The sequence below is a fragment of the Eptatretus burgeri genome, chromosome 11 (genome assembly GCF_056783735.1).
Source record: "Eptatretus burgeri isolate ZD-2024b chromosome 11, Ebu_testis_v1, whole genome shotgun sequence".
NCBI lineage: Eukaryota > Metazoa > Chordata > Myxini > Myxiniformes > Myxinidae > Eptatretus > Eptatretus burgeri.
This window is the reverse complement of record NC_140971.1, coordinates 39532904-39545058: the sequence shown is the minus strand read 5'-3', so window position 1 is coordinate 39545058 and position 12155 is coordinate 39532904. Positions and strand designations below refer to the sequence as shown.

General features: G+C 50.0%; 3 protein-coding genes across 3 annotated transcripts in view; 2 read left to right on the top strand and 1 right to left on the bottom strand.

The window, feature by feature from the left end:
- The window catches only part of ASF1A (anti-silencing function 1A histone chaperone), a 36946-nt gene extending 25520 nt beyond the window's left edge, over window positions 1-11426 (bottom strand). The window contains exon 1 of the mRNA XM_085846103.1: window positions 11137-11426. Within this exon, the coding sequence (XP_085702229.1) occupies window positions 11137-11245 (109 nt within the window). The 5' untranslated portion in view covers window positions 11246-11426. The remainder of the gene's footprint in view (window positions 1-11136) is intronic.
- The window catches only part of LOC147016900 (uncharacterized), a 394344-nt gene that overhangs the window by 155271 nt on the left and 226918 nt on the right, over window positions 1-12155 (top strand). The window lies entirely within an intron of this gene.
- PLEKHJ1 (pleckstrin homology domain containing J1) overlaps window positions 11091-12155 on the top strand; it is a 32090-nt gene continuing 31025 nt past the window's right edge. The window contains exon 1 of the mRNA XM_085846106.1: window positions 11091-11310. The gene's annotated coding sequence lies outside the window, so the exon portion shown is untranslated. The remainder of the gene's footprint in view (window positions 11311-12155) is intronic.

The following is a 12155-nucleotide window of genomic DNA, read 5'->3' as shown; positions in this document are numbered from 1 at the left end:
CTATTTGCCCCGCGCTCAGCGCTTTATAGTCAGCAGGAGAAACCATATGCAGATTTTCGGATCAGGATCGGCTCGGGGGCGGAGCCACGCTCGCCCATTGGACGGAGGAAAAGTGGGCGTGAATCATTCCTGATCCTCGAATTTGCATATATCGATTCTACTCCGACACGCCTGGAGGCGGGGCCAAATCGCCCCGCGCTCGCTGATAGGACGGAACAGAAGTGGGCGTGAATCATTCCTGATCCGACTTCCCCGGAAAGGCCGCTTTTTGCACCCGCTGCTCGGCGCGCGCCCTGTACGAGTCCAGGATCGGTGCCCACAAGCAGCGCGGGAATGGCGGCAGAAGGAGGAGAGGTGAAGGTGATGGAGGGTCTATTGTGGCGATGATGGCCATGGCGACGCTTGGAATGGCGGTGATGCGATGGTTGCGAGAGCGAGTTGTGAAGGTAAAGGCCATGGCTGTTGGCGTTGTTGTTGTTGTGAAGCGGCGTTGTGTGATTGTGTGATGTGTGATTGTGTGATTGTTGTGTGATGACGGTTGAGACGTGGTTGGTTCAAAATAAAGATAGAACAGAAAAACGGCTATCTTGAAGGGTCGCAGCCCGAATGAATCACATTTATTCCCTCTAAACAACGGGTTTGGGGCGAACTACACATATACTTACAGAGATATCTCACCTACGGGACCTGAATGGTGGTTTGCGAATTTCCTCAACCACAACACTACCCCCTCCCCTTTTTACAGACTCGTCCCGAGTCGTCAAATTTTCGTGTGCCATCATGTGTAGTTCGCCCCTAGTACGTTTTACCTACGGATCCCTGAGTGCGACATTCATGGTATTCGTGTCCCCAAAATAAATAACCTGAGGGCTGAGTAACTAACTAAACAAACCCACTCACACGGACGACTTAAATAAAATTGCCGGCGCTAAGACATACATGCCGGGGGCGCACTCATATGAACTGTACATCTTAACCTTAACCAACAAATTTTACACTAAACCATGGCCCAGGATCAATGGACTCCGCAAAAAGAAAGCAGTTAGCAGGGAGCCAGGCTGCTTGCATGCAGTCTCTGGCTCAAACAATGCAGGTGACAGGGAACGTGGCCGGCTGCTCACACGCAGTCCAAGGCCTTCCCTTTTTAACTGAACGCAGTGAACCACAACGGTGCATGGGCTGCACAAACGCAGTCTCCGTGCCAGCTCAAGTGGCACACGCAATGAACACAACGGATGGATGGATGGACACAAACACGGTGCACGGGCCGCCACTGCAGGCCCGTGTTGTAGCTGCCAACAGGGAAGTTCTTGCAGCTTGCAAACTGTTGCCTTGATCCTGGCGCACATGGAAATGAACAGGGGGGGCGAAGCAAAATTGAACGGCCTGGTGAACAGGGGCAGTGGGCATGGTATGGCAAAGGCAGCAGGCGAACAAAGCCGGCAGAACAGGGCCGCTGCAGGCAAACACAGCCGGCAGACGATCTGGCCGGCACAGGCCTTGAAGTAACACAGCCAGCAGATGAAGCTGGCCTGCCTTTCGCCTTGAGATGGAGGTTGGTGGAGGGAGTGCGGTGGTGCTGGCCACTCAGAAGGCGGGCTCGGACCTGCCTACTGTCTCCCTCCCACCTAATCGCCTTTGCCTGTCACTGTCTATACCCACTCCCTTAATTTGTAAAAAACCCAATTTAGCCCCAACCTATTTTTTTGTTGTTTTTATGTTTACTTCCCCACTATAAATCGTCCCCTAACCCCCTTTATCGTCCTTGTTCGGCTAACCTATCGTGTCAAAAGCCTACTCCCAACCACTACGTTCCCTTCCCGGAGGGGAATAAGGGAGAGCTAGCGTCCTGTGCCGAGGCCCAACGAAGCCTCAAGATGGCCTCCCCAGACTTCAGCGATCTTAACACAAAGTGGGTCCAGCGGCCCACAACGAGAGCGAAGGGATGGATGGTGCGGAGGGGTACACCTCCTAATGTACCCTAACCATTTTACTGTGAAACTTCCCCGGGGCTTTCAACAAGCGCCTCTCGCTTAAACTATTGGTTCTAACAACCCAGATTCCCGTCGCCTGTGTTGGTGTCCCAACAATTTCGGGCCTCGTCCCCCCAATTTTCTCTCCGTGCCCTCACACGGTCTCATGGCTGGGACGCGTGGCTCCCCTTGGCAGGCACGACCCTCTGCCGAATCTCCTGCTATGGCACCCCCGGGCACTACATTGCCTCCGAGCCTACCAGCTCCCTAAACACCGGGGAGTGCCCCCCATGGCACCTCCCCTGAAACGCACACGTGGCAGGCTGGCTTCCCGGGCCCCTTTCCGAGGGTCACCCGTGCCCACAACACTGCCCACGCGGATACCGGCGCCCCGGGCCCCCGCACCAAGCGGGCGCACCCGTGCCCACGACGCTATCCCGGCCCCCCCCATGGGCCCTTGGCCTACCACGGCCGACTAGCCTGGTGCCCGGGGTACCCACTCAGCGATACTCACTTTTCGCAGCCACGCTCTCAGCCCATCAACAGGGCTCCTGCACCCCTCCAAATGGGTTTCGAGCCTACTTTCCCACAAACAACAAAACGACCTCCATTTTTCAATTTGACTAACCCCCTAACTCACTCTACACTGACCCCGGGGTCCCTTGGGCGGGAGTCACTCCTCCCCCCAATCACTCATCGCACCATGCATTCCACATTCGCTCCATACACACAGACCCGCTGGCCTCACTCACTCACCAAGCACATGTACTCACCTCACAACGCACAACTCTTCAACACACACACCGTTGAACTCTGCCATCCTGCTAACTACTTCCCCTAACTAACTCATGCTCCCACATCATCCCTTACACTACAGCACGTTCCTTTTAACACTACGTAGCTAAGCTACGTCCCCACTACACATCCATAGTTTGTCACTGTCTCCAAATCTCTAAAAAATCATTTCCCCACCCTAAATCTGACTAAATCCCTCTAACTAATCCATTCCACGGGCCCCATGAGGACTTACCCCTGCCCCATGGAGCCGGTCTAGCTAAGCTAACCCTTCCCCTAACTAGTTTCCATCCTGTGCCCAAGCCAAGGAGATCATCGACCCCTTGCCCGGGAATCCTGTTCACCCGAAAGCGAGGCTTGCTTTTTTTTTTTCAAATTTTGCGCAGCACCAGCGCGGCAACTCACAGCTCGCGCACTTTGCACCTGCCCGTGACGTCATGCAGCTGCATGTGTACCTCGTCCCTCCTTGGACGGTACCATCCGGCAGGGATACGCCTCCTGCCGGATTCCAACCCCACGTGCAGCCATGACGTCACCGTGCGCATAAAAAAAACACAAGCCCCACGTCTCGAGGGGTTCCCCACGCGAACACATGTGCTTTGCCCGTTGGAGCTTAACACACACGCCCGCGTGGAGAACCCATCCGGTCCAAATCCGTAATCCTGCCTAAACATTGTCCGTCCGCGGGATCGGCAAATCCACCGCGTGCGTTTCCGGACCGGGACTTCACTCTCGCAAGCGAGCACGTGGGGGCCTCGTGCGTTGCACAGCACGGACCGCGCGCTCGCTGCTGGGTGAACCCAGCACGGTCCCCGAAACAGCTACAGCTGCTACTCGGCTTTTGTCCCTCTGTCGCCATTGTCGTCTCCATTCAACACACGCACTCCTGCGTGTCACAACGCTCACACTCCACTCCATTACATTCGCACTAGGAGACGCGGCTGCATGCTCACGCATGCCGACTGACATCTCCCTCACATACCACTCTCTCACACACACGGTCTCCCTTGCACTCGGCCGTTCACTCACGCATGCCACCTCCCTCGCACACGTGGCTCCACTCACTCGCGGCCTTCCACTCACTCGTGCCATTTCCCTCACACAAACCACACCACTCACACACGCGGGGGCACCCGCCCGCGGTGCCTCATCCACACACCGTGCCTCACTCACACACGCGGGGGCACTCACCCGCGGTGTTTCACTCACACACGGCGTGCTGGGAAGCACGCTCCTCAGCACACTTGCCACCACACCACTCACACACGGGGTCGCTTCCACACACGGGGACGCACTCACACCCTGCACCACACACAGGCACAACCACACTGGGGATTCGTGTCCCCACAAGGGTCTCCGGGGCCTCTATACCCCCCAAGCTCGGCGTGCACCTGTCCACAGCACTCCTCCCCTCGACCTCGCTCGACACGACCGAACTCACCTGGTCGTGACTCGCCTCAAGGGGGCATACTCCCTCCCCTCGTTCCTGGAGTAGGCTATCCCGCTGCTCGCATTGGGTCTCCACCTAGTCCGCCAGCTCCCCTCATGGTCCTCCACTACCTCCGTGTGTGTGTACGTCTCTAACCCCGTCTTCATCGTGTAGTCTTCCCTCTATCGTTCCCATCTCCCGTGTCTCTGTACATTTATTCGTTTATGTTGTCCCCTCGTGTCTATTAGTCTCTGCTTCTTTCTGGCCTCTTTCCCTTATCTTTATGTAGGTCAACCTTGCTTTCTCCTTAAGTCGCTCCCGTCCTTCCCTCTGTTTCACTCCTTGCTCTTTCACGATCTCCGCGTACCTCCTCCTTGCTTTCCGTCTTAATTGTTCTTTTCTCTCCCTCCCAATTACTTTCACCTCGTCTCTTGTCTCCCGTGTCTCAATACATTTTCTCTCCTTGTTCCTTATTTCTGTCTCTTCCTGGTTCCTTTTTCCTTCCCATCTGAGTCGTTCTTTCTCTCTGAGCCCCATTAGCTGTTCGTTCTCCCTCCGGAGCTCCTCAATCTCCGTTGACTCCAATCTCGCTCTCCGTTTTAGTTGTTCAATTTCACACTCATATAGTTGTTGTTTTTTCTCCCACTGTTCCTCCTGCTCTTTGTTTTCCAATCTCATTGTTTCTTTCAATTGGCTCATTTCCTTCCTGTGTTTCATTCGCTGTTCTCTCACTACTCTTCCTCGTTTCCTCTCCTGTCCTTCCTTCTCCAGTTTCATGGTTTGCTTCATTTGGTTAATCTCCTTTTTGTGTTTCATTCGCTGCTGTCTCATTACTCTTCCTTGTTTCCTCTCCTGTCTTTCCTTATCCAGTTTCATGGTTTTCTTCATTTGGTTCATCTCCATTTTGTGTTTCATTCGCTGCTGTCTCATTACTCTTCCTTGTTTCCTCTCCTGTCTTTCCTTATCCAGTTTCATGGTTTTCTTCATTTTGGGTTTCATTCGCTGTTCTTTGTCTATCTCCTCGTACTCCAGCCTCAGCTTTTCTTTCAATTGGTTAACCTCAGATTCATGTTCTTTTTGTTTTCTATTCCATTGTTCCTCTCGTTCTTCCCTCTCCAATCTCCTTGTGTCCTTCAATCTCCTGATTTCTCCTTCCTGCTTCATTCCTTGCTCCTTCAACTTCTCCTCGTATTCCAACCTATTTTTTTCCTTTTGTCGTTCAGTTTCAAATTCATACTCTTTCAGTTTTTTATTCCACTGTCTCTCTTGTTCCTCGTTCTGCAATCTCATAGTTTCCTTTAATTGAGCCAGTTCTTTCTCCTGTCTCATTCCTTGTTCTTTGTATTTCCTATTCCACTGTCTTCCTTGTTCCTCATTCTGCAATCTCGTTATTTCTTTCAGTTGGCTGACTTCCTTCTCCTGTCTGATTCGTTCTTCCATCATTACTCTTTTTTGCATCTCATTCTTTAATCTGGCCTTCGCTTCCAGCTGTTCGATCTGTACAGTGTGGTTCCTTAACGTTTCATTCTCTGTTGTCGTTCTTTCTTCTCACCATCCTCAACTCGTTTTGTAATTCCGTCTCTTTGTTTTGGTGTTTCTGTAACTCAGAAGCTTTCTTTTCCAATTCCTTTCTCATCTCCGCACACTCCGACTTTGCTTTGGCTTCTAATTGTTCAATCTGCTCAGTGTGGTTCCTTAACGTTTCATTCTCTGTTCTCTTCCTTTTTTCCTCTCCTGTCTTTCCTTATCCAGTTTCATGGTTTTCTTCATTTGGTTCATCTCCATTTTGTGTTTCATTCGCTGCTGTCTCATTACTCTTCCTTGTTTCCTCTCCTGTCTTTCCTTATCCAGTTTCATGGTTTTCTTCATTTGGTTCATCTCCATTTTGTGTTTCATTCGCTGTTCTTTGTCTATCTCCTCGTACTCCAGCCTCAGCTTTTCTTTCAATTGGTCAACCTCAGATTCATGTTCTTTTTGTTTTCTATTCCATTGTTCCTCTCGTCCTTCCCTCTCCGATCTCATTGTGTCCTTCAATCTCCTGATTTCTCCTTCCTGCTTCATTCCTTGCTCCTTCAACTTCTCCTCGTATTCCAACCTATTTTTTTCCTTTTGTCGTTCAGTTTCAAATTCATACTCTTTCAGTTTTTTATTCCACTGTCTCTCTTGTTCCTCGTTCTGCAATCTCATTGTTTCCTTTAATTGACGGATTTCTTTCTCCTGTCTCATTCCTTGTTCTTTGTATTTCCTATTCCACTGTCTTCCTTGTTCCTCATTCTGCAATCTCGTTATTTCTTTCAGTTGGCTGACTTCCTTCTCCTGTCTGATTCGTTCTTCCTTCATTACTCTTTTTTTGCATCTCATTCTGCAATCTCGTGGTTTTCTTCAGTTGGCTGATTTCCTTCTCCTGTCTCATTCCTTGTTCTTTCAGTACTCTTTCTTGTTACTCATTCTTTAATCTGGCCTTTGCTTCCAGCTGTACAATCTGTACAGTGTGGTTTCTTAACGTTTCATTTTCTGTTCTCTTCCTTTCCTCTTTTAACACTATCAGTTCTTTTGGTAATTCCCCCTCTTTGTTTTGGTGTTTCTGTAACTCAGAAGCTTCCTTTTCCAATTCTTTTCTCATCTCCGCACCCTCCGACCTTGCTTTGGCTTCTAACTGTTCTTCCGTCTTGCGCTTGTGGTTTTCTACCCGTCTTCCCAGTTCCTCTGTCTCCGTTTTTACCTCCAGTCCCAGCTTATCAACTCTCTTCGTCATGTCTTGAAGTCTTTTCTCACACTCCACCGTTACGACCTTCAATCCCTCCTTTGTCTCCTCCTGACTTTCTTTTAATTTTTCTAATACCTTCTTTACCTCATGTCTCGTCTTACACGTCTCCCGAATTATTTTCTCACCCGCCCCGACCGCGGGCCTGACGGCCGCTGCACTCCCTCCCGTTGGTTCGGAGTCTCCGCCACGTGGCGTCACCATTTTCTCACCCGCGGTCCGAGTTTCCTTTCCCCATGCCTTCATGTCGGCATTAACTTCATCCATTTTCCTCATCAATGCCTTAAACATTTCCATCGTCCGATCCGTGGGCGAATTCGCACGTGGGGGGCGTTCGTCCGCCACCCCAGCCACTGCGCCCATTTCGAACTCTGGGTTCAGTTGGGGGAGTTCGTGTTCCTGCACAACCAACATTTCCTGCACAGGGATTTCATCCTGGACCATGGATTCTACACATTCTAAATCCATTTATAATACCCCCCGGCTCCCGCTCGCCTTGAGACGCCATCTTATTTCTCGTAAGGGGTTAATTTGAATCGCTCGTAATTTGGAGGGAATCGGGGGTCGCTCCTCTCACCCCTGGACCGATTCCCATGAATTTAGCTGGAGACAGGAGAGCCTGTTTTCCCGCTCTCCGACACCAGTGCCGCGAGGAGGGGGATGGGTTTGTGTCCCACGACCTGACACCAGTGTTGCGAATTCACGCCCGCCGGCGTGCGAGCGGCCACGTAACTCGAATCGAGGCACGTCGCCCACCGGACGGACAATCCTGTCGTGACCCTCTCGGACTAACGCCGGGAACTAGTCACGGGTGGGCCTTTCGGCCTCACCACGATCGTGCCAATCGGCCCCCCGCTTGGGATAGGGTTGCTCGCCAAATTGGACCTACCTAAGTACCCACACGGAGGATAGACCGGGCGATCGCACCTCGCCGCAGGTCGACTTCGGACACGGGCCACTTTAAGCAACCCGTTCCGTACTATCGGGATAACCGAGCGGTGTTATCGTCAACCTCGACGGTTCCGATTAATTATTGGGCGTATTTAGCCCACAACCAACCCTTTACGTGAAGTAAGATGGAGATTCAATTAAAGAAAAGACGAAGCGAAACGGGAAAAACAGTTCAACATGAGGCACATTTATTCCGCGGCAAACGGAGAGCACACATATACAATTACAACAATTATGCACCAAAAGCAAATGTAAAAGAAACACAACAATTATGCACCAAAAGCAATTGCAACAAAAGAAACACAATGCAGATCTACTACCGACTACGTGAGCACACGGCAACACTTACACAGTTTTACTTTACAGACGGCGCCGACAACACATATACTCCAAAGCAAAAGAAAAAGGGCCACCCTCTACGACAACGGGGCAGACGTGGTCTGTGGGGCGAGACCGCGTCGAGCCTATCCGTCTTGTGATGAGCCGCAAAATGGCGGCGGTGCCCCGACTCCGCGCTCCTCTGCGGGCCTCGTTGGCACTGCCTGGAATGGGGTGGGAACGGGGCCCCCCTTTTCGCACTATCTCAGCGCGGGGGGGGGGGGACAAAGAGGGGGGGTTGTTGATGCTCTGGGGAAAGAGGATAGCTGGCTTGCTTGGGTCCCGCGACGAGCGACTCCACTGCGCCCTCGACCGCGTTCCCGGCTTCTCCTCTCTGCAGCTCCCCGACAGACTCCGAACCCCGACAGACCGACTCTGCTCCAGACCCGTCTTGGCTGCTGCTGCCACACTTCACCGCCGCCACAAATCGCCTGAGCCCGAAACAGAAACTCTCTCTCACTCGAGCCCGAAACAGAAACTCTTCTCCAACTCGAGCCCGAAACAGAAACTCTTCTCTCTCTCTATTCGCCCCGCGCTCGGCGCTTTATAGTCAGCAGGAGAAACCATATGCAGATTTTCGGATCAGGATCGGCTCGGGGGCGGAGCCACGCTCGCCCATTGGACGGAGGAAAAGTGGGCGTGAATCATTCCTGATCCTCGAATTTGCCTATATCGATTCTACTCTGACACGCCTGGAGGCGGTGCGAAATCGCCCCGCGCTCGCTGATAGGACGGAACAGAAGTGGGCGTGAATCATTCCTGATCCGACTTCCCCGGAAAGGCCGCTTTTTGCACCCGCTGCTCGGCGTGCGCCCTGTACGAGTCCAGGATCGGTGCCCACAAGCGGCACGGGAATGGCGGCAGAAGGAGGAGAGGTGAAGGTGGTGGAGGGTCTATTGTGGCGATGATGGCCATGGCGACGCTTGGAATGGCGGTGATGCGATGGTTGCGAGAGCGAGTTGTGAAGGTAAAGGCCATGGCTGTTGGCGTTGTTGTGAAGCGGCGTTGCGGTTGGTGGTTGTTGTGTGATGGCGGTTGAGACGTGGTTGGTTCAAAATAAAGATAGAACAGAAAAACGGCTATCTTGAAGGGTCGCAGCCCGAATGAATCACATTTATTCCCTCTAAACAACGGGTTTGGGGCTAACTGCACATATACTTACAGAGATATCTCACCTACGGGACCTGAATGGTGGTTTGCGAATTTCCTCAACCACAACAATATTATGAACAGATTTGGATATTGGGCCATCTCAAAATTTTTGATGGCAGTGGAAAATGGCTGCCACAGCCATCAGCGGCTGAATTTGAAATGGCCCAATATCCAAATCTGTTAATAATATGTTTGGCTACTAGTGTGCCAAATTTGGTGCTTTCCTCACAAAATGCACAATTGTTATGCTATATTTAGCTAAGTTGCCCCACTATAAGGATTACGACTTGTGATACCCACTCCCAGCAGGAATGGCAGTGCTACACGATGCACATTTACACAGAGAATTACCATCGCCTCTTACAAGTAAAAACAAATGGGGCTATGGAGGCTTTTAGCCAACCAAAAACATTAGTGGGTACACCCCATGTACAACCACCAAGTTTCAACTCATTCCATCCAGCAGTTTAGGAGTGCGTACAACAGAGAGACACAGAGGTGGCGAGCTTTGTATACTGTACAGTAAGAGAGAGAGAAAAATTTATCCAAGCTATCAGCACAATACCGAATGTCAGAAAGAACCCTCGATGCCCATAAAAAAGATAGGACCGTATGTACTGAAGCCCACCTGGATCAGGAGCAAGTCACTCAAACCCCCCCCCACCCAGACCCTGATTTTTTTTTAATGCCATGAACAAACTTTGGTACATCAAGGATGATGAAGGTTGTGGTTAAGTTTCATTGAAATTCTGTGTGTAATTCGGAGATGAGAGCAAATACCTCTTTGGGGGGGACTGGTCAACCCCCCCTCCAAACCCCGCAAATGAGCGCAGATTTTGATGCGGACAATAAATCTTCGTTAGGCATCAGATATGAAGCTTGTGGCCAGGATTCATCAAAATCGTGTGTTTGGTTCAAGCGATAATGACTGAAGTGTTTTATACTCACTGACTCACTCACCTCCCGACACTGCCCGATCGCATACATTAGCTCACAGGACTAAAGTCCAGTTGAGCTAAAAATGGAGACAACAACCGGTGGTTTGCCATCCCAACTAAAGGGCTGTGTACTCCACGATTTTAAAAACAAGCAAAAATATTGACCATTTGTATTACAGGACGGCAGTTTGCAGTCAATGTGCCATTATGGATGGAGGAATGGAGGGAATCTGTATTAGACAACTCAGTAGTGGTGGGCCGAGACAAAGTAACGAACAACAATCGGGTCAGGTTAAACAGATGGCAAAGGGATGTTGGCTTGGACGACAGCATTACTCGATCACGTGGTGCAGCCACTGACGTCATCGACAAAGAGGGGGGGGGTCCTGAAATTAAATGGCCCGAGCACAGCTTTTTCTTTTTATACTTTTGCGAGCTTTTATACCACACGATTCGAGTACAGCTTACGTCTCCTTGACTCCAACAAAGCATTCTTTAAAAAAAAATTAAAAAAAAATTAGCGCTTTGCATTTCAATCACCTCATGATGTCCGTCAATCCCCGTTTCACCAACCAATGAGGTAATTTACTTGTATTAAACTATCAATACCGACCTTAACCTAAGTACGTGACTAAAGCTTTCACGATAAGAGCGGTGTGGTAAAACATTGGCGTTTTTTCGCTATTTTCCTCAGATTTGAAAGCGTCCGACGCAGGCCCAAGTCCCTCTCGGCGGATCTCTCTCATCGCCGCTTACCTTCAGGGAGGTTCTCCACGCACTCGAAGGTGATTTCGAACTGGAACGGGTTCAGGAAAGGAGACGGGTTGTCCAGAACCACAACGTTGTTCACTTGAACCTTCGCCATCAGCACCAAAACGAAGCCGCAAAATTTACCTCACAGATGGACGTGAAGCGGCAACGAATGTCACGGTAAAGTTTGATTGGAACCTTTCACAAGGGCGAACGGCAGTTCGGGTTATTTCAGGCAAGATTAGAAATGCGAAGAATCTTGAATGAAGTCGCCGCTTCGATTGGATTGAGAGTTTGCGGACGAACGCCGTTCCCGCCTGACGGACGACGCACAACTCGTCGCTCATTGGCTAGCTTAGGTCACGTGACGTCTCCGAAACGAGTTCCCGCGAAATCGCTGATGTTTTGAATTAATTTTCTCAACAGAATTCGGACTTCGAAACTCATTGTTGCGTCTGTTTGCGAGACAACATTTAATTATAATTACGGTAGAAATTTCCTTCGATGTACCTTTTCACTTGTGCTTTTGCTCGAGTTTTTGCCAAGACGAGTTATTGATTGGCAAGTCGTGCATACAGTGTATAATAAATATATAAACAGCCTGTGTATCGTCTAAAATCTAAATCCTCTCTATTCGTTTCCCATTGCTCGTTTTAATCTGTCGACATATGTCCAGTGCTATTCCATGAACTTTTTCCATCCTTGTTCCTATAAATTTATCTCTGTACATATCGTGACGTGATGACGTCACGCAGTATGTCATACTGTATGTATAAAATGATGTTTGTGTCAAATGGATGTGAACTAAAAAAATATAAATCTATCAGGACATAATACAAGATGTACACTGATATAAATTATATATCGTTTGTCTTGTCTAAAGTAAGTAGATGGAAACATACAAAAATTGATTATTATTAACTACTAATTACTGGAGACGATTATAACTGATTAAATCATATGATTACGTCATCTATCTATAATTCCAGCTGTGTGTGTGTGTGTGTGTGTGTGTGTGTGTGTGT